We start from the raw sequence: 23,161 nt of genomic DNA, 5'->3' as shown, positions 1-23,161 counted from the left end.
TCCGCAGCCAAACCTGTTCTCCGCCGAGACTCTGAAGATGTACTCCTTCCCTTCAATGAGCTTGGTGACAGGGTAGCTGGTGCCCTTCAGTGTGGAGGTGATGGTGATCCAGCCCACCTCCTCGTTCTTGTTGTCCTTCTTCTCCAGGATGTAGTTAAGGATCTCGCTGCCTCCGTCATCCTCGGGAGCCTTCCACTGGCACACCAACGAGGTGTTCCTGATCTCATCGAATGTGAAGTTGATGGGAGCAGCAGGCTTGTCTGTCAATCACAAAACACAGACACTCACTTAGACCCACTCAGAGTCTTCAAAGAGACCCAGTCAATGGTAGTGGTTCAGAACTACTGTGGTCTAATACGAGGGGTCCCTTACTAGAGTAGCGGTCAAACACTCCTGGTCTCCTATAGAGCCTGACCGATAAAGGATTTTTTTTAAAGCCGATACGATACAAATATTTGGTGATTTAAAAATCCGATATTACGACATATATTTAGAAAATAAATTCCAGAAACGTGTTACAAAACATAAACAGATTTCCCTCAAATTGGTTATTTGTAGTTATTTATGAGTCCTCACTAAAATAATAAGGTAAGTCAGTTTAAAAATAAACTTTATTTCATTGTTTTATTGTCACAACAGAAAAGTGCGGAACGCGTAAAGCGACATTGGGTATTTTTTTTTTCAACGTTGCTCGTGAGCACGAGAAAGTATTTAGTGCTCACGAGAAAGTATCTCGTGAGCACGAGAAAGTATGCACATCTTGTACGCATATCACTGGCTGTGTGGTGTGTTGTGTGTGTGTGTGTGGTGTGTGTGTGTGTGTGTGTGTGTGTGTGTGTGTGTGTGTGTGTGTGTGTGTGTGTGTGTGTGTGTTGTGGTGTGTGTGTGTGTGACGTCAGCGAGTGAGTGGACGAGCGCGAGTGTGCATGTCAGTTTAGTGAAGTAATGAATGAGTCCAGTTGTGTGTAAGAAAGAATAATGTACCCAGCCTGTCAAAAATCGGTGGCCGCTACATTCCGAACATATTCCGACCTATAAGCAGACCCACTGCAGCAGTGTCGGCGTTAAGGTGGGGCATTTGGGAGCCGTGCCCCCCCTAGCGGTTATTAATGCCCCTCCTACCACAGGTCATGGCATGGCCAAAAATAAAAATATCCCCTTTAGTTATTCTTTAATATTAAATGTGCAAACTGTAATTTAAATATAATAAATAAATGAGCGTGGAAATCGCATCACTTTGGTTGTGCATGCATACCAGGTTCGGCTTGGTCAATGCTCATTGGCTGCTGAGTAAACTTGTTACATCGATTCAACATAACGTTGAGCTGCAGCACGCAAAATCCTGGTTTGAATCAAAATAATATGTCCGCCTATATCAAAGACAGTTAGCCTAATTATCAACAAAAAATGCCTCATCCTCATCCTCATCGTCATCCGCTTATCCGGGGTCGGGTCGCGGGGGGAGCAGCTCAAGCAGGGGGCCCCAGACTTCCCTGTCCCGGGCCACATTGACCAGCTCTGACGGGGGGATCCCGAGGCGTTCCCAGGCCAGTGTTGAGATATAATCTCTCCACCTAGTCCTGGGTCTTCCCCGAGGTCTCCTCCCCACTGGACGTGCCTGAAACACCTCCCAAGGAAGGCGCCCAGTGGGCATCCTTACCAGATGCCCGAACCACCTCAGCTGACTCCTTTCTAAGTAAAGGAGCAGCGGCTCTAATCCGAGTTCCTCACGGATGGCTGAGCTTCTCACCCTATCCCTAAGGGAGACGCCAGCCACCCTTCTGAGAAAACTCATCTCGGCCGCTTGTACCCGCGATCTCGTCCTTTCGGTCATCACCCAGCCCTCATGACCATAGGTGAGGATAGGAACGAAGATCGACCGGTAGATCGAGAGCTTTGCCTTGCGGCTCAGCTCTCTTTTCGTTACAACGGTGCGGTAAAGCGAACGCAATACCGCCCCCGCTGCTCCGATTCTCCGGCCAATCTCACGCTCCATAGTACCCTCACTCGCGAACAAGACCCCGAGGTACTTGAACTCCTTCACTTGGGCTAAGGACTCATTTCCTACCCGGAGTAAGCAATCCACCGGTTTCCTGCTAAGAGTCATGGCCTCAGATTTAGCGGTGCTGATCCTCATCCCAGCCACTTCACACTCGGCCGCCAGCCGATCCAGTGAGTGCTGAAGGTCACAGGCCGATGATCCAATGAGGACCACATCATCTGCAAAAAGCAGTGACGAGATCCTCAGACCACCGAACTGCAACCCCTCCCCACCACGACTACGCCTCGATATCCTGTCCATGTATATCACAAACAGGATTGGTGACAAGGCGCAGCCCTGGCGGAGACCAGCACCCACTGAGAACGAAACTGACTGGCTGCCGAGAACACGAACACAGCTCTCGCTTTGGGAGTACAAAGATTGGATGGCCCTGAGGATAGACCCCCTTACCCCATACTCCCGCAGCACCTCCCACAGTTTCTCCCGGGCACCCGGTCATACGCCCTTCTCCAGATCCACAAAACACATGTAGACCGGACCAACAAAAAATGGTTTTACGAAATTTGCTAACCATTTACACGCAAATGCACAAGCGAATAGAAGGACATGGTACTTAAGTGTTTCAGCAGCAGTAGGCCTACTCGTCGCCTGCAACTCTTCTGACGGTAAGCCGTTTGTTTATTTCACTTCTTGAAGCCAGCCCTGGCTTTTTTGTGTATGACCTTGTCTAAGGTTTATAACCAGTGGCAGGCCTACTTAATGTTTTTTTTGTTAAGGTGCATAAACTGTTGAGAGTGAATAAACTATTTCTGAAATATCAGAGGTGGGTTGACTGCATTTATTGCGTTTAGCCTCCACGAAAGCCCTCCGCCTTCTATTTTCGTCTTCATGCTTGTGGATGCGTAAACTGTGTGCATAGGGCTACTACCACATAGCCTCGACAACAAGAACATATTGGTGCTAAAAATAATTAACTATGTGATGGTTGGTGTTACACCTTTCCTGCTGTCGGCTCCCAGACCGTAGTCGAGGAGCATAGGGGAGACGTTCCCTCCAGGGCCGATGCTCTCTCGGGGGCAAGACCCTTCATTTTGATCAGCAGTGGGTCTGCTTATAGGTCGGAATATGGTTGGAATATGGTTGGAATGTAGCAGCCACCGATTCTCGATTCTTCGAGGCTGGGTACTTAATTATTCTTTTCTTCTATTATCACACCCGGACTCGTTCATTACTTCACTAAACTGATACTGATAAGTTCTGATAAATAAAATGTATAGAAATACAAACTTAAGACATGAAACTCAAAGTCCTTAACCAAAAACGTTAATTAATCGGCCATTATAAATGCCGATACCGATAGTTGGAAAATGCCTAATATCGGCCGATAACATCGCCCCCCCGATAACATCAGCCCGCCGATAAATCTGTCGGGCTCTAGTCACCTACTAGAGTAGTGGTCTAACAATACTGCTCTCCTACTAGAGTAGTTGTCCCTTACTAGAGTAGTAGTCTAACTACTGGTCTCCTACTACAGGAGCGGTCCAATGTAAGTGGTCTCTTACTAGAGTATGAATCTAAGACTATAATTATCTAACCAGAGTAGTGGTCTATTACTAGAGCAGTAGTCTAGTGTCTAATGATGTGGAACTAGAGGGTCCGATGCTGAGGGAGAATAACATGAATGGGTTCTTTGTTACCGAGGATGTTGACCACACAGGTGGCTGTGGCAGCTCCATGCTGGTTCTCCACCTGGACTGTGAAGACCCCATGGTCGGCCCGGACGGTGTCTCGGATCATCAGGGCCGCCTGGCCCTTCTGGGTGGCTTCCAGACCCAGACGCTCCCTCATCGGGGTCACAGACTCCTCAACAGGCTCTGGAACCTGCAGGCAGAAGGTCTGGTGGTGAGAGGTAGGAGACAATGCAAACTGAAAACACTTCATCACGTTATCATGGAGAAAAGAAGACCTTGGCTCTGCTCTTCTTCTTGATGATTGGAGCAATTTTCTTGGTAGGTTCATTGGTGACGTTCTCGTCGTTCCTCAGCCAGCTGATCTTAGGGTAGGGGCATCCGGAGATGTAGGCGTCGATGCGGACCTCCTGGCCCTTTTTGACGCACACGCCGGACTGCACGCGGGCGTGAAGGGTGACCTTTGGTTTCTCTGCAAGGCCAAGTTGGTTTTTCAGTGAGTGGTGGATGGGTATGAGGCCTGTGTTTCTATGTAGGTTTTGATAGGACATAAGGCTGTGTTTCTGTGCATGTTTCTTAATGTGTGGTGCTGGGTCATGAGGTTCTAAGCAGGTTCCTCAGTGCGTGGTAGGGCTTTGACTTTTGCCCAAGAATCATATTCGAAGTTTGTTTGTTTATTAATATTAATATTCGAATATATTTGAACATTTATTAATAATATTTTGACCATTAAATGCCTTCAGTAAGACATATATGGTATAAAACTTAAGTTGTATATGCTTTGTCCACTAGAGGGCAGTGTATCAGTCAACGTCAAATTGACATTGAGTGCAGCTTGCTGGGATGTAGTGTAGACAGGTGGGCTCTCAAGTTGCTGGTTGTCCCGTGGTATGGGAGTTTGGTCCTACATATTCTACATATTGCTTTATCTTTACCGGTTATTTTCCCCTGTATTTTTTCGAACCCAAAGTAGCGCCAAACTTTGGTCAGGAGAGTAAATATAAAATACAAAGTTGGCGCAAAGCAGGACGCAACGCCACCTACAGGAACCCGGGGCCGGTTGCACCAACTGGGCGTAACTAAGACTGGTCGTAACTGCTAAGTAGGTCTTAGTTACGACCTGGCGTTAGAATGGAACTAACGCCGGTTGCACCAACGGGACTTACGCCTGGTCTTAACTACGCCCGGTCTTAGCCATGCGCGGCCATGTGAATGTTCCATGGTATGCGCATATCACCGCGTTGCTAGGATACCTCGTGACAACAGCTGTTTACTATTTTATTTGACATGCTGTTGGACACCGAAATAAATAATTCATTCGTTCACTCATTGTCATTCATCAATTGTGTTAATGCCTAACAATAAAACACTGCAAACGAATATAATTAAAATATGTATTTGTAATGTCTGGTTTACGACGAGCAGCATTTAGACGGGAATGTTTCTGTAGGAGAGATTTGTTTAATGTGTCGGCCTGTATAAAATATATAAAAATAGTTAAAACAACATTCACAACTGATTATAAGTTGAGAACGGACTAATCGGCCAGCGATATCTTCCCGACAGGCAGTCGATCTGTGAACACTGATCATATCGCCGGCTGTGCTTTGAAATGCAGTTTAGCGAAGCGTTGCAAGGATGGTGGTAAAGCTGCATTGGATTGGATGTAATTGCTATAGAAACAGCCTGGAATTTCAACTCTACGCCTGCCCCTGACCAGGCGTAGGATTTACGCCTGGTCTTAGTGAAAAGAACGCTAAGCCCAGTTGGTGCAACCGGCGTAACGGTTAGGTTGGACTTAGAACGCCAAGTTACGACCAGGCGTAGTTACGACCAGGCTTACGCCCAGTTGGTGCAACCGGCCCCAGATGACCAATAATAGCCTTGCTAATCCGCATGCGATTCACAACCTCACCAGGTGTGAAAAAGCCTCGGAATCTGAATTTGAAAACTACGTTCAAGCAAAGGCATTTATAAAAAAGAATGCCCATAACAGTTTGCAATTTTAAGGGCTGCCTAATATTCGTTTGAATATTAATTTATTTTCGAATTAAATTCGAATAACGAAGTTCGGAGTCAAAGCCCTAGTGTGTGGTACTGGGTCATGAGGTTCAAGGTAGGTTCCTCAGTGCGTGGTGCTGGGTCATGAGGTTCTAAGCCGTTTCCTCAGTGCGTGGTGCTGCGTCATGATGTTCTTAGCAGGTTCCTCAGTGTGTGGTGCTGGGTCATGAGGTTCTAAGCAGGTTCCTCAGTGAATTGTGCTGGGTCTTGAGGTTCTAGGCGGTTCCTCCGTGCGTGGTGCTGGGGCATGAGGCCCAGGCGAGCAGGGTCCAGTACTTACCCACGGGGTCAGCAGCCTTGATGAGTGGTGTGCTGCGAGATGGCTCGCTGACTCCAGCGGCGTTCTCGGCGCGGACTCTGAACTGGTACTCCATGTCCTCCTGGAGCTCCTTCACCACGTAGGAGAGACCATGGACCAGGCTGGGATTGATCCTCTCGTAGCGATCCCCGTCCTTTAACATCTTCTCCAGGATGTAGCCCTGGATGGCGCAGCCACCGTCGTAGTCTGGGGCCTTCCAGGTGACCGTGATGGACTTGGAGGTGGGGTCCTGGCCCGCTACCTGGATGGGTGGGTCTGGTTTCTCTGTGGATCCATCAGTGTTAAGGTTAGGTCTGCGCCAAATTATTATAACATGTATATCATAGTGTATTATTAACCTTTTTAAACTTGATTTCTTCAATAATAACGGCAGTAACATAAGGTCCAGGGTTGGGTCTATAGTTTATCATATATATTATAAATTATAATATTTTGTTGTATATATCTGATGCAGATATGATGCAGTATCTTATCTGTGCAATATAGATGATAATATATTGAAGATGATCATTTCATATTTATGATAATATTATATATATGAGATTATATATATATGATAGTATATATTGTACAATTTATATGATAGTACAATATATATAGTATTATGCATATATGAAAGTATATAATTGTACAAAATATATGATTGCACAATATATATGACAGTATTTATTTATATCAAAGAACACAGTAAATCATATATGATAGTACATCAGATAAATGATCATACATTTAATATACGACTGTATATTTGTTTGATAGTATATATTTGAATAATGTTTTCCGTTGATTTCTATATATTATACATATGAGAGTATAAAATATATATCAGGGATGCAGTAAGGCCCCGGGCCTTCCCCATCATTGAGGAATAAAGACAGAGAGCCATGGCCTTTCAAAGTAAGTCACCACTAGAACTACTACAACTGCACTGAATGCTAGTTGTTGCACTTAATATTGGGCAAATGTTTTTCAGTTTTGTGCAATCCTTCAATGATGATTTATGTGAGCCCTTCGCATTAAAAAAATACGAATCAATCATATGCCTGTTGTTGGTTCTTTTAAAACAAACTTGTTGTATTTGTCGTTTAAGAAGAGTACAGACACGTAAAAAATGCATTTGAGAATGGAAAATATTAAATAATATACGTAGGTTCAATTGGGGCCCTCTTTATCATGACAGTTTCCCATCCCTGGTATATATATGATAGCATATTATATATGATAGTGCAATATATATGAATGAAGTACTTATGCATGATTCCTTCAGTCATAACAGTATATGACATATGATAGTATGTGATATATATGATGGTATATGATAAAAATTATGAAAGAAATTACAAGTGATTTCTTCAGTGCTAACAATAGTATAATGTATAAATGTTAGTACATTATATTTGATGCATAGGATCTATATGAATTAAGAACTCACGCTTGATCTCCTCAATGATCACTGGGCTGCGCAGCTCGAGGTACTCTCCAGCCCCCACCTTGTTGTGCGCCTTGACCCGGAAGTGGTACTGACAGTTGACGTAGAGGTCCTTGACGGAGCAGGAGAGGAGTTCCTCCCCCTTGACAGGACCGGGACAAAGGTCTTCTTGGAGGACTCACGGCGCTCCCAGGGTTGTAGCTGACGATGGGTGTGGCCCCCGTTGTTCTCGGGGGCTTTCCAGCTCATTTTGCAGGAGTTCTTTGTGACATCACTGGAGCTGATGTCCCTTACACTGACCAGGAAGACCTGTACAGGTGTAACAGACAGGGCTCTCTTCAACTGACAGTCGATCATCACAGGGGGCTGTGGATACTGTGGGAGGGGGCCTACTGATGACCTCAACACACTGACAGTAGATCATCAGCAGTGGGCTGTGGATACTGTGGGAGGGGCCTACCGATGACCTCAACACACTGACAGTTAGGGATTGGAATTGATAAGATTTGCACGATTCCGATTCCGCTTATCGATCCGATTCCTTATCGATTCTCTTATCGATTTCTCATTGGCTGAGAAAATAAGTACAAATGTGTTTGTTTGTATCAAATCTCTTTAATATCTGATCGAAGTGCGTCTAGTATTAGGGAAATTGTTTCATTTTCAATCAATTGGTCTAGACAAAAAATATATGTTTGGCTTTTAAGCCCAAATGCCATCATTATGTGCCATAAAACTAAAAACACAGACTCGAAAACAGTCAGTAAGAGCTTGTGCCTTTTGGAATACCTAACAGTGCTCATTGCATTTAACTTGTAAAAAAAATTAAACTGACATAAACAAAATGAAGTATTGATTAGACAGAGATTTATTAGATGTGCCTACCTAATAAACCGTTGGAACACACAAAACCGGAACCATGGCAACGCCGGTAAACAACCCTGAGAAGCCCAATCCCTATGAGAGCTCCCCACGCTACGGCCATCGGAGGCGCACAGAGCCTTTTGGTCGTGATATTATCTATACAATATATTATATTATATACTATTATATATAGAGCTCCGGGAGTCGGTAACAGACAACAATCACTTTCTCCTGCTGCAGTTCACCCCAGACTGCACTGCACTGAGTTTGACGGTGAACGCTGATTGGCTTGTTACGTTACACAATGTCACTTAGTTGTCACGCTGTTGAACGCTGATTGGCTTGTCATCACGCGAAATTCGCGCCAAAGTTGAAATATTTCAACTCGAGCGAATTTGTCGCAGGCACAAATCCTCGTGAACGCGCTCGCCTGTGCACTGGCGAAAGTGTGGCGCGACAATCAAAACTTGTCGCCGGTTTTCTCATCGCGAAAATCCGCTTGTTACGCGTCTCCACGTTCACATTTGTATGGGATCTTGTCGCACCGTCGCGTTTGGTGTGAACCGACAATGCCCTTCTTCCTCGGCAGTGCTGTCACGTTAAAAATTGTACCGGGGGGCGAAAATTGTACCGGCCTACATCATCAGTTGTCCGTTGCCAGGCAACGGACAACATATTACGTAAGGTGTTGTCCTTTGCCAGGCAGGTTTCAATGCGCGCTCATGTTGCCGAAGACGAAATAATATAATACAGATAACGATCGCTAGATAACACTTGTTTTTACTTTATATTTGTATTGCATTTAATTGTTTAATCGAATTTAGCTAGTAACTGAGTGTTTAATGTGTATCATAGTCTAGCTAGCTTGTGTTAATTTAATTTCCTTAATTAAATTTAGAGAATAGATTATAGGTAATAGATAGATAGATAGATAATAGATAGATAAATTGGTAGATAGGTGAGCAGGCATTTACTAACTGGTAAATGTTTTTTATTATTATTATTCACGTAATCCCCATAACATTTAGCTATTACTGTGTAGGGAAATAGATAAATGCAATACAATACAAATATAAAGTTAGGAACGCTAATAAATTTAATTTGTAAAATAAGTGTTATCTGTCTTGTCGCGCTCAATGAACGAGTTCGTGAATGTTCAGAACCTTCCATGTCATTCGACGCGATCGTCTGTGCCAGGCAGGTTTGGAATGGATTACTTTGGATGACGTAGGCCGGTACAATTTTCGCCCCCGGTACAATTGTAACGTGACAGCGCCATGTTTGCTGCGTTCTGAACCAAAACAAAGCAGCGTGTGTGTGACGTCATGACGCATTTGCCGCGACCGGAACCGATAAGCGAAATCGTTAAGCAGGCTTGCTAATGATTCAAAGGAATCGGTTGACTCGGCACCGGTTCTGAACAAGAACCGGTTCTCGATTCCCATCCCTACTGACAGTAGATAATCAGCAGTGGGCTGTGGATACTGGGGGAGGGGCCTACCAATGACCTCAACACAATCAAAGTAGATCATCAGCAGTGGGCTGTGGATACTGTGGGAGGGGCCTACCAATGACTTTGACGTTGACGGTCGCGCTGACGATTCCCAGACTATTCTTCAGGGTGATGGTATACTCTCCGGCGTCGCCGTGGGGAACACCTCAGCTTCTCCAGGTGAGCATTGCTCATCTCCATGGTCATGGAGGTCTTGTCGTCTGCCTTACACTCCACCTTGTCCTTCTGCCACACCATGCTGGGTGTGGGGATGGCGGTGTAGGGGGATGTTGAGGTGGAGCTTCTCCCCCTCAACCACCACTAGTCCTTTTCCGTCAAGCTTCAGGGTCGGGGCGCCTGGGGAAAAAGGGTGGTGATGTAATCTATAAGATGACGCAAACTAAACAAGTGGAAACATAGTAGTCTTGAGCTCTACGGATCAAGAGTGTAAGCGATTATACGTACAGTCAGGATCCTTGGTGAAGATCTTGTCGGTTATCTCTGAGGGATCACTGACACCGATGGAGTTGATGGCGCGCACCCTGATGACATACTTCTTCTCTGGTTTGATTCCGTCATCAACGCGGAACTGGAGCTCCTTGATTGGTCGGGTGTTGACCCGGAGCCACTTAAGCTCTGGGCGGGCCTCTGCCACCTCCACGTGGTAGCCGGTGATGGGGCAGCCTCCGTCCTTAGTAGGAGGCTTCCACGTCACGTTGATGTGCAGCCTGCTGGCGTCGGGGATGGCCACCTGCTGGGGAGGAGACGGAGGGCCTAACAGGATAAAAACAAATGGTTGGTCAACAAGTTGAAATGTAACATGATCATCTTTATGAACAATCATATGAGCTCACAAAATGTATATAAATATTTAAAAAAACTAGAAAGTAAAAACAGCGATTTTCTGGTTGTAAAATGTAAAATAAAGCTCTATCTGATTGGGTGGTCAGTAGTCTGTATCTAGGGGTCAAAGTTGATATTGTTGAGCTTTGAGTTTGGTGGCTAGGTGGACTATCTGAAAGTCTGTTAGGTTGCATATATGCAGTGGTGTAGTCTATTTTATTGTAGTGGGTATACTGTGATGATTCCCTCCCAGCCTCGTACAAACCCGTCCCACCGGTACGTGTACATGTGTGGCGCTTATGGGGTGTCGCACCACACTCACCAACGCAGGGGTCTACAACCCGCTGATTTAAGAGTATAACGATTTTCAACAATCATGGAAAGCTGAGTAGGTTTATCAGTTTAATAACAGTATGACAATGTTTATATGTGAAGCACTTTGAGTCTGCCTTGTGTATGAAAAGTGCTATATAAATAAAGTTGCCTTGCCTTGCCTTGCCTTGAACAAATAGAACACAAAAATGACAAGTTGTCCTGCGTATATCTATAGTAGCAATAGCACATGCTAAACAAGGACAAAATCTACTTAAAATAATTGAATGAACTGTTTACAACCATGGCTAACCAGTGCATGAGAAGGAGATGACAGGAGACTAATGTTTCAATCTTTCAATTGCTCTAATTTGAGCTCTTACTGTTGTTATCTAACATACCATACAGTAATTGAATTGTGTAAAAGTGTGAAATTACTGCACCTTAAAAATGACCATGAATTAGCTATACTCTCATTTGCATAGTGATTAACATTATGAATTTCAATTGTGTATACCAACTGTATGTTGGCTGACATTTACCAAACTTTTTTTCCCTCCACTCTAACCAAGGATGCCTGTTTTTAAATTCCCTAGCCTGACACCCAGTCTGAAAGGCTGGCCAGGGGTTCTCATCTAAAAGTAACAAGGAGATATAAAGTGGGATTAAAACATTGTTGACTACCTGTTATGTGGTTTACACATTAATATGGGAGGACTGGACACACACACACACACAGGCGCACGCACGCACACACACACACACACGCACACACACGCGAGAAGGAGGGGCTCGGCCCGCCAACTAACGTGCAGAGATGCAGGGGCAGCTTCGCGCTTCGTAACAGAGACAGGGCAGAGCGCGAGCACGCAGGGGGAATTTTATGAATGGTGAATGTAGGAGATAACTTCCCCTGCTTAAAGTATTTTATTACAGTTATACCCAACCGGTATTTGCGAAAAATAAACACAGAAGTGAAAGATCTGTCACAAGACGATTGATACGTATCCGTGCACATTTTTAAGTGGGTATACGCAAATCCTGGTGCGTTCCTAGTGGGTATACGGCGTATACCTGCGTATCACGTAGACTACACCACTGCATATATGTCTAGGTTGGTCACTCAACTGCACAAGAAAAACCGTTGGCCATCTTGCAACATCTACGCTGAATCGAATGTTGGCCACTTTTTTTTTTATAATATCCCACCACCCTCTTCGGAGGACAACTTTATTTTTATTCAACAAAATTTGATTTACAAAAGTAAGAAATAGGAGAGAATAATAATAATAATGATAATAATGATAATAATGAAAAAGAAGATAAAAAGGAGATTGAAGTGGCTCCGAACCCATATACCCAAGTGCGCAAGACATACACACAAAAAAAGTAAAATAACAGAATGTTGGCCACTTTAAGGGCGGGCTCTCTGATGGTTTGTATTGTTCAGAGGAACACGTCTCAAGCATAGGACACTTACTGGTTGGGTCTTCGATGGTGAAGATCTCAGTGGGCTCACTGGGATCTCCGACGCCAGCCTTGTTCTCCGCTCGCACCTGGAACTGGACCTCGGTCCCCTCGTCCACATCAGTCACTTTGTACTGGCTCTGCTTGTCAGGAGTCTTACAGCACTTCAGCCAGCGGCTGCCCAGTTTCTCCTTCTTCTCAATCACATACCTGGAAATAGACAAGGTTCTCATACATTACATATTACATTCACAAACCGATGGCGGAGTCCACCACACAGGGAGACAGCAAGCTCTTCAGGAGCAGGGTGAGGCGTCTTGCTCAGGAACACCTCAACACTCAACTAGGAGGAGCCAGGGATCATACTAGCAACCTTCTGGTTACAAGCCAACCCGCTCCACCTCCTGATCTACTGCCTCCCCAATGTTGGTTTAGAAGACAAATTTCTCAACCACATCACATCACCAGAACAATGTATTAGTCTGAGCAGTATTCCAAGGCTCTGGACTGAGACACTGGCTGGATGACTCACTTGGTAATGGGTCTTCCACCATTGCTTTTGGGGGCTTCCCATTTCAGCTCCACGTGTCTCTTGGTAACCTCCACCACCGTCAGCGCGTACGGTGGCCCAGGAGTGGCTGAAATGAACAAGAAGTGAATGCCGAATGCTTCACAATTCCCCACAGCATTGGTCTAACTGGTTAAGCAGTGCACACAGAGGAAGCACTCACTGAACGTGTCCTTGGCGAGCACCGCATCCTCCAGCTCACAGAACTCCCCCATCCCACAGGCGTTCTCAGCAGCCACTCTGAACACATACAGGGTGCCCTCATTGAGGGGAGTCACACAGTACTTGAGCTCCTTCACCGTGGTGTCCACCGCCTGCCAGCCCTTCCTCCTCACGTCCCTCTTCTCCACCACGTAGTTGGTGATGGGGGAGCCTCCGTCGCTGCTGGGCAACTGCCATTTGAGGTCAGCACTGACCTTGGTGATGTTTGTCACCTCCAGCCACTGAGGAGCCGACGGGGGATCTAGGGCCAGAGAGAGAGAGAGAGAGAGAGAGAGAGAGAGAGAGAGAGAGAGAGAGAGAGACAACGAGAGAGAGAGACAACGAGAGAGAGAGAGAGAGAGAGAGAGAGAGACAACGAGAGAGAGAGACAACGAGAGAGAGAGAGAGAGAGAGAAAACGTGAGAAGGAGTAAGAGAAAGAGAAAGAGAGAGAGAGAGCCAGAAAGACAGACAGATAGATAGAGGAACAGGAGTTATGAGTTGTGTGTTTAGGACCATGGGTTATTTTTTGAATATTACATCAATAATAATAATGCAGTAGGCTAATAGCCTACTGCATTTTTATAATGCTATTATTATATATATTATAACGCTGGGTATCAAAGCTTGGACCAAGAGATAAGGGACTTATTGTTGATGGAGGTTAGACTTACAGAGTCTCTCCTTGCAGAGCACAAGGTCGCTGGGCTCGCTGGGTTCACTCTCTCCGGCCTTGTTGACGGCCTTGACCCGGAAACAGTACTCCTGCCTCTCCATCAGACCTTTGAGCAGGTGCTCCGTCACAGGAATGTCCTCTGCGATACGGACCCATTCCTCACTTCCTGCCTTTTGGAATTCAATGATGTAGCCCTCGATCTTGGCACCGCCGTCGTGCTCCGGCCGGGTCCACAGCAGGTTGGCCGTGGTCTTGCCGATATCTTTCACGAGTGGCTTGCCTGGAGCCCATGGAGCGTCTGGATACAACACAACGTCAACATGGGAGTCATTTCTACAGGTCATTCATTCAAATAACAGTTTTTTGGTGATTAGTATGTATCTTGACCAAAAATAAGTGGGGAATAGTAGGGGTTATGTGACTAACCAATTGGATCCTTGATGAGGATGGGATCTGTTTCCACGCTGGGTTTACCGGGTCCAGCCAAGTTCTCAGCCAAAACGCGGAAGCTATACTTCTTCTTGGTCGGCAGGCCCTTCACCCTGGAAGCACACGCAGGATTTTTGTCCAAGTCCCCAAGCTTACTAAGAATAAACAGTATTACTCATATTTCTTGGTAAGAACTGGAAACCATTGGATTCATATGTAATTTTCTTCATGAACATTAGATCTGACCATTACCTAAATGTAGCATCCTTAACAGGGAGTTTGTTGCATCGAATCCACTTGTCACTCTCTCGGTCAAACTTTTCGATCCAGTATCCAGTGATGGGGCTGCCACCATCCTCGTCAGGCTCAAACCATGTGAGAGTGACTGCATCCTTAGTGATGTCTGAAGGAGTGACTCTGGTTGGGCAACCAGGCGGATCTGGAACAAAAGACAAGAACCATCGTTACTTCTTCTGGTTATAGGTTCCAACATGAGACACACCTGGTAAATATCCCTGTTCCACACAGACAAATACTGAGAGATGACATGTTCTCCAGGGGCCAACCTACCGAAGGAGTACTTGGCCACGATGGGGACATGCACGGCAGGCTGGCTGATTCCGTACTGGTTCTCAGCGCTCACTCTAAAGATGTATTCCTTCAGAGGGGTCAGTTTACAGGCACTGAAGGTGGTTTGCTTGACTGTGGCTGATAGCTTGATCCATTCCTCCTTGTCTGTCTGTCGTCTCTCTACAATGTAGTTGGTGACGTTGGAACCTCCGTCGTCTCTCGGGGGGTTCCAGGCCAGGAAGCAGGACTCGTTGGTGATCTCAGAGAGGTCAAAGGCAGCGGGAGGACCAGGCTTATCTGCATGACGGACAACACATTTGATACTCATCTTTTGTTCCACACCAATATGATATCTCTATATTCTGCCTATTGACTATAACAACTTTAAATCAACTTCTGAAACACAAGCTGAGTGTACCGAGGATGTTGACGTCGATAGTGGCGGTGGCGCGTCCACAAGTGTTGACGGCCTCGATGATGTAGGTCGCCGTGTCTCCTCTGGTGCTCTTGTCTATGGACAGCTTGGAGTGTCCAGGCTTGGTGTCTATGGCGATGCGCTCGTTGGTCTTCAGCACCAGGTCAGCCTTGGTCCACTTCACCCTGGGGTCCGGCTTCCCCGTAACATCGGCAGGGAGTTCAAACTTGGTGCCGGCTCTGGCAGTCAGGCCTGCCAGCAGCTTCACGTCCAGCTGGATCACCGGAGGCTCTGTCAGAAGGAAATGGAAGAGTTCAGAAGCAACCACGTCAAAAGATGCTCCTTGGTTGTGTGGTGGAGAAGGGTTCTATAAGATCCAGCCCCTGGAGGCAGAAGATGCATAGGGATGTGTGAGCTGACCTTTAGCGTCCACAGCCTGGATCTCGTCGGTGGCCCTACAGGGCTTCCCTGCTCCCAGCTTGTTGAAGGCCTTGATACGGTAGGAGTACCACTGGCCCTCAATCAGACCCTTCACCAGGAACCTGCCACACACACAACATACAGAACGCCGTCATGAAAGGTTCAGGTAGAGTGGTTACAACACACTATCTAATCTAACCAGAGGGTTGTGTGGTTGCTATGCAGTAGGTTGTGTGGTTGTTATGCAGTAGGTTGTGTGGTTGCTATGCAGTAGGTTGTGTGGTTGCTATGCAGTAGGTTGTGTGGTTGCTATGCAGTATGACATCTAATCTAAACAGAGGGTTGTATGGATGCTATGCAGTAGGTTGTGTGGCTGCTATGTAGTAGGTTGTGTGGTTGCTATGCAGTAGGTTGTGTGATTGCTATGCAGTTGGTTGTGTGGTTGCTTTGCTATCCATGTCATCTCCAGGTCCAGATGTCTCACTTGAGCTCAGGAATGGGCTCTCCGCAGGGCTCCCACTTGTCCGACCCTCTCTGGCACTTCTCCACCACATAGCCCTTGATGTACGAGCCCCCATCGTACTTGGGGGGCTCCCAAAACAGGAAGATGGTCTTGGCACCCTTATCTCTCCACTTCAGGTTTTCCGGGGCGTCAGGCACAGCTGGATACACAGGATAGCACGGTTACCAGACATATCACACCAGGAGGAGACCCCCTCTGCCCTAGCAGCTACCTCTGGACGTACGGCTTCTTAACAACCTGGTCTCACAGGAATCTTTGAAATGACCACGGTCTCTTAACTCAAAATCAGTGGAATCCTCACGGAAACACGCCATTTTCTGTGATATGGCCACGGATTTTGCTCCAATGCAAGTTGATGACACTCCTATTCCGTGGCACACACACAGATCCCAGTTTAAATGAACGAGTCGACCACGGGCGCTTAACTCATAATCCATGGTGGCCTCATGGAATCACTTAAATTGTTAATGATAGTCACGTTCCGTGGCACACACACACACAGATCCCCGTCTCAACGGCCGAGTCAACCTGGTCTCAAAGGGATCCGTGAAATGACCATAGCCTATATATATATATATGAATGAAATTCATATTAACGGTATGGCACTATATCCCTGTTCTCGCCCATGCTTCAGGGAGTTCTGGTGGTCTCCGTGTATAATAAATAAATAAATAAATATTTATATATAACGAAATAAATAAATATCTATAAATATGTATGTGTATTTATATATATATATCAGTGCTGTCAAGCGATAAAAATATTTTATCGCGATTAATCGCATCAATGCCATAGTTAACTCATAGTTAACTAACAATTTTTTTTCTATGCTAAATATCCCTTGATTTCTTTGTTCCATTAATTTTTCTCATTTTAATGCTCTTATCAACATGGAGAAGTGCATCGGCTTGCCTTGTGCAAATGTTTTTTTATGGATGACAACATTGGCATATACTGATCAAAACAGGACGATACAAAAAAAAAGCCTATAGTGCAATTAAACGATGAACATACAAACATACTGCCTTGAACATAGCAGTCAGGCTACTGCTTCTTTGTTTTGAGCCACTAATATAGCACTAATATATATATATATATACACATACATATTTATACATAGGCCTGTATATTTATTTATTTTGATTCTTCGAGGAGGTCTGGTAGTCTCCGTATATGAATAAATAAATATAAATAAATAGGTATGTAGCCTATATACCTATTTACATACATACATATTTATATACATTTATTTATTATATACGGAGACCACCAGACCTCCTCGAAGCAACGAAAACGGTCTATTAAATTCAAGAAGGGCCAGGGAGAATAGGGATATAGTGCCATATCGTCAATATGAATTTCATGGTCAATGGTCAGATACAGATCTCGTTATAACAATAATTTATATCGATGTAACGAGAAAGGATGTAATGATAACGCCAAGAAAATAACGGCTAGGCCATTTTAACCGAATTCAGCCTATAACCTTATACATATAATAGTCTAAATATTAAATATTATAAATATTTAAATATTGTCATATCTGAATCCGATTTATCCGATTTTTGAGAAGACCCCCTCAAAAACTGAAACTAACCACGTTCTTTAAACCCAGTCCCACACCAGATTGTAGTAAAACTGCCCACAGCGGAAAATACATTACAATAACGGCTCTAAACATGTGACATGTATACGTTTTTTTGGCCTATTCTTTTCAATGGGCCTGTTTCCACGTGACTGTCATGGTTGCTATGGTGGTTGCCATCTACTGCCCCCCAAATCTTTCAATTTTCCACAGTTTAGACTTGTAATTAATAAGTTACTTTTGAAATCGACTTGACTCATTTTTTTTATCACTGTCTGGTGGCTTGTTACGTCACTCTGAAAGATGCGCAAGGAAATATTTGGTAGTGACACAGTCTATAACCAATTCGTGAAAGCAGAACATCAAGCTCATTGATTGAACGAGGCAGGGTTATTTGAAATAATTCATTAAGATATCATGTGTGACAGGTCATTCCTCCCCTTGAGTGTGTATTGACTATTTGTGTTGATTGAAATGCTCATTGCAAGCTTCCTGTTCATGTTTAGTGTACCCCTACTGTCCACAAGCACCCTAATGATCAATTAGGAGGCCGAAGCCCTAAAGGAAGTGATGCAATAGGTAACTTCTGAGTTAAGGACAGTAACAAGTAAGCTATAGACCTGGGGTCTCTTTTATATCAACGGGGGTCTCAAAGGATGCATACGATCATCAATTTAGGGATTCCAGCCCTACAAGAAATTACTCAGCAAGTGCTTCATCTCGTTGCACCTCACCCAGCGGCTCGCTTGCAAGATTTTGGCCTGAAATTCTTCCCAGACCTACACCGTAGCCATCCAACATTCATATCTGAGAATCAAGCCTCTCTTTAATAATGACAAAAAGTTATGAGAGAAATTCACATTAACTTTTTCTTATCTCATAAGGGCCGTGGTGCCGGCTCCTTTTGACTTTTTGACCCAAGACTTCAAAATCTTGTCCACAGGCCAGCTGTATATACACGAAACTTGGCCCTCTCTGACCCCGAGGGCAGGGAGGGGGGGGGGGGGGGGGCGGGGGATCTGAGGTTTTGGGTCAGGGTAAGGATTAGGGCTGGCCTTTTTCCAGAGACCCACAATTTTCAATCCCAAGATAATAATAATAATATTAATAAATGAAATGTATATAGCGCTTAATATGGTACTCTAAGATATACCCTGGTTAAAGGTCTAATGAACAAGATTTCATCGCTTGTCAACTAATTTAGATTAATTTCTAATAACGGCTTGTTGCCAATGCGTTTCAATGCAGCATTTGATTATGCTGTGTGAGCCTTTCCTGTAGGGCTGGAGCCCCCAGTGGATAATTTTGAGACCCTCTAAAGAGATCCCAGGTCTATAGCTTACTTGTTCATGTCCTCGCCTCAGTCACCTATTGCATCACTTCCTTTAGGGCTTCGGCCTCCTAATTGATCATTGTAGTATATTTGAATGCCCTCTTTCATATATATGACACCACCACCACTGGGACGTGGCAACAATTCTCCATATCCATATGGGGAGGGGGGGGGGTGTGCTTGTGGACAGTAGGGGTACGTACACTAGACATAAATAGGAAGCACACTCAGGAGGAGGAATGACCTCTCACGTATAACTTAATTAATTAACTTAATTAATTATTTCAAATAACCCTGCCTCGTTAAATCAATGAGCTTGGTGTTTTGCTTTCACTAATAGGTTATGGGCCTAGGCCAGGGATGGGCAACTTTCATGATAAAAAGGGCCACAATTCTTCATCATCACCATCAGAGGGAAACTGAGAGAAGCTACACATTTTTGAATTTGTTGGATATGATTTCCTGTATTCTGTTGCATTTTGGGGATGGCCACTACCTACAAAATCTTCCAGATTCATAACCTATGTATGGTATGTTGATTGAACCAACATACATTAATTTCATGTTTTCCATGCTCAAACAGCCATATGATTGGTTAGTATTTTGATCAGTGCAAAGGGCTCACATATATCATCATTCAATGATGTCACAAAACTGAAAAACAGTGGCCCAACATTAAGTGCAACAACTCAATGAACTCAAACCCAACAAGCATAATATTCACTTCAGGGTTGTGTAGTAGTTGTAGTGGCGACTTAAGTGGTATCGTTGATATCATGATATCGTTTCTAAGCAAACTAGACACATGGGTTTGCCTTTGAATAGTATGAACAGATTCTTCTTTCTTAACCAAGATTTCTGTAACTCAATTATTATTATTATTATTATCTTTTTTTTTGATTAAATAAAAATGATGTGCGGGCCTGACTGAGTGAGGATGCGGGCCGCCAGTTGCCCATCCCTGGCCTAGGCTATGTCACCACAAAATCTGTCCATGCGCATCTCTCAGAGTGACGTAACTAGTTCAATACAAAGTTCAATACAAAAATGACAAGTCAAAACTGTGTAAAATGGAAAGATATTTCAAGGTGTCCTTCTATTTCCTAGCCTTACCGTCGTTAACGTGGTTTGGAGCAGAGAAGTTTGAACTCATGAAGTCGTTTGCAATGTGAACGGTGCATACATTGTGTACATTAATGTCCCTCATCAAAGCATCCCGCTCCTATCTGGACAAAGTAGAGTGATAGTTGAGGTCCTTACTGGCAGGAGAGGAGATGTTGATCGGCTCATCGATGTAGGCTGGTTCTCCTGGACCACACTTGTTGCAGGCTGTAACGCTGAACAAGTACTCCTTACCCTCCATCACGTCGGTCACCGTGTGCTCCAGGTCCAGAACGTTCACGGCCACCTGGAGGAACCCAACAGAAACATCTTCATTTTACTGTTGTCTAAATTTGAATATAAACACCTTCATGTTACTGTTGTCTTAATGTGAAGATATACATCTGAATGTTACTCTAGTCTTAATGTGAAGATATACATCTTCATGTTACTGTAGTCTTAATGGGAAAATATACATTTTAATGATACTGTAACTCTAGTCTTAATGCGAAGATATAAATCTTAATTTAACTGTACTTAATGTGAAGATATACATCTTAATGTAGCTCTAGTATTAATGTGAAGATATAAATCTTAATGTTACTGTAACTCTAGTCTTAATGTGAAGATATACATCTTAATGTAACTCTAGTCTTAATGTGAAGATATACAACTAGTCTTAATGTGTAGATATACATCTTAATGTAGCTCTAGTCGTAATGTGAAGATATACATCTTATTGTTTCTGTAGCTCTAGTCTTAATGTGAAGATATACATCTTAATGAAGCTCTAGTCTTAATGGGAAGATATACATCTTAATGTTTAAGTACTCTGAACAGATAAATAGTTGTGTTTCTGTAACTGTAGTCTTAACGTGAACAGATAAATGGTTGTGTTTCTGTAACCCTGGCCATACTGGGAAAAGAGAAGGGAAGTGTACCTTGACCCAGGTCTTGCGGGACACCTCCCTCTTCTCAATCTGGTAGTGGGTGACTGGGCTTCCTCCGTCGTGGTCGGGGGCTTCCCACATGAGGTGGACGTGGCGCCTGGTCACCTCAGCTACCTTCAGGTCCTTGGGGGCGCTGGGAGAGGCTGGGGAAAAATATTGAATCATCATTCCACTGAAGAATGGCTTTGCTAGAGGGCTCGAAGGTTTGATGAAGCAGGAGAGGAGAGTGTACTGTACCGATGACGGTCACTTCAATCTCCCCAGAGACGGAGATGACATCGTTCTCCAGTGCCAGGGAGTAGGTGCCCTGATCTGGACGCAAACTAGGGGTCACCACCAGCTCTGTGTAGGTCGACTTGGTCACCATGGTAACTCGTTCATCTGTAGAAGTCAGCTCCTTGTCTCCAAAGGTCCACTTTGCAGTCGGGGTGGGGTATCCGGTGATTGGCACGCGGATGGTGAGAGGCTGAGGAACTATCACCTCCAGTCCATTCCTGAAGGCACTCAGGTCGAAGGTAGGAGCCACTGGAGAGAGAACACACTTTTAGAATGATCTCCTCATTAAGTCAGTTACTTTCTAATTTCCCTGATCCTGTACCTACTGTATATGTATGCTATAGGAGCCATCTCAATATATAGTAGTATTTATATTCTGTACATCTATGCCCTCTGCCCATGTCCCGATCTAGTACATGAATATATGGAAATATCTATGTTCTATGAACCTCATCCCTGTGTGTACACTGTATATCTATGTTCTATGAACCCAATCCCTGTGTGTACATGGATATACTGTGTATCTATGTTATATGAACCACATCCCTTTGTGTACATGGATATACTGTATATCTATGTTCGATGAACCACATCCCTGTGTGCGCATAGATATACTGTATATCTTTGTTCTATGAACCACATCCCTGTGTGTACATGGATGTACTGTATATCTATGTTCTATGAACCACATCCCTGTGTGCACATGGATATACTGTATATCTATGTTCTATGAACCACAACACAGCCATGTCAGTTCTGGGTACCGTGAGTGTCATCAGCCAGAAGGGGTCCCAGTTGCTCGGTGGGATCAGAGATTCCAGCAGCATTCTCAGCAAAAACTCTGTAGAGGTACTTCTGAGAAGGCTTCAGACCAGTCACCTATACACCAGGTCACAACAGCCAGACTTACAATTCAACTTAACAACCAATGGAAGATCAACAAGTCATCACTTAACCCTAAACACTCAAGCCACTATTGTGTTAGGCTACGTCTTTAGGTCAGAAAACTGAGTGGTTGGGTACCCGGTAGGAGAGGTCCTGGCAGAGCCTGGTGTTGCAGCGGAGCCACTTGTCTGATCCATCATCACACTTCTGGATGATGTAGCCGGTGATCATGCTGCCTCCATTACTAGTGGGGGTCTCCCAGGAGAGGGACACTCCAGCCTTGGCCTGTTCACTGTAGTTCAGGTTCAGAGGAGGACTTGGCCTCTCTGAAAACAAATAAAAGATCTATGTTTCCATCATATCCTTATAAACCTGATGATAGGTTGAGCAACAATGGCTATATTCAGACATGTTAATCGATGATGACAGTGAATCCCAAGACTCACCGATGGGATCCATGATCTTGACAGGTTTGGTCGCGGCGCTGGGTCTGCCCATCCCAGCCTTGTTTTCAGCTCGGACTCTGAAGATGTACTCTTTATTCTCCACCACGTCGTTCAGGGCGGCAGAGCGGTCAGACACACTACAAATAGTGGCCACCTCCCACTTGACGGAGGTCCTATCGCGCAGTTCTATGATGTAGGCAGTGATGTCAGAGCCTCCATCAGACATGGGAGGCTCCCAAGTGATGGTGGCTCCAAACCTGTTGACCACACTGACCCTGACATTCTCAGGAGCACCAGGCACATCTG

The 23,161-nt window shown here is 44.7% G+C and overlaps 1 protein-coding gene across 1 annotated transcript in view; it reads right to left on the bottom strand.

The window, feature by feature from the left end:
- The window catches only part of ttn.1 (titin, tandem duplicate 1), a 253,662-nt gene that overhangs the window by 130,520 nt on the left and 99,981 nt on the right, over positions 1–23,161 (bottom strand). The window contains exons 106-122 of the mRNA XM_056612257.1: positions 22,856–23,158; positions 22,548–22,735; positions 22,289–22,403; positions 21,486–21,773; positions 21,240–21,391; positions 20,458–20,605; positions 16,240–16,417; positions 15,756–15,877; positions 15,339–15,626; positions 14,921–15,217; positions 14,603–14,789; positions 14,348–14,463; positions 13,920–14,219; positions 13,209–13,508; positions 13,010–13,115; positions 12,491–12,687; positions 10,321–10,629 (exon numbers count right to left, since the gene is read on the bottom strand). Of these exons, the coding sequence (XP_056468232.1) occupies positions 10,321–10,629; positions 12,491–12,687; positions 13,010–13,115; positions 13,209–13,508; positions 13,920–14,219; positions 14,348–14,463; positions 14,603–14,789; positions 14,921–15,217; positions 15,339–15,626; positions 15,756–15,877; positions 16,240–16,417; positions 20,458–20,605; positions 21,240–21,391; positions 21,486–21,773; positions 22,289–22,403; positions 22,548–22,735; positions 22,856–23,158 (3,594 nt within the window). The remainder of the gene's footprint in view (positions 1–10,320; positions 10,630–12,490; positions 12,688–13,009; positions 13,116–13,208; positions 13,509–13,919; positions 14,220–14,347; positions 14,464–14,602; positions 14,790–14,920; positions 15,218–15,338; positions 15,627–15,755; positions 15,878–16,239; positions 16,418–20,457; positions 20,606–21,239; positions 21,392–21,485; positions 21,774–22,288; positions 22,404–22,547; positions 22,736–22,855; positions 23,159–23,161) is intronic.

Source organism: Gadus chalcogrammus, chromosome 16 (genome assembly GCF_026213295.1).
Source record: "Gadus chalcogrammus isolate NIFS_2021 chromosome 16, NIFS_Gcha_1.0, whole genome shotgun sequence".
Lineage (NCBI taxonomy): Eukaryota > Metazoa > Chordata > Actinopteri > Gadiformes > Gadidae > Gadus > Gadus chalcogrammus.
The sequence above is the reverse complement of the archived record's forward strand: the minus strand, read 5'-3'. Positions and strand labels throughout refer to the sequence as shown.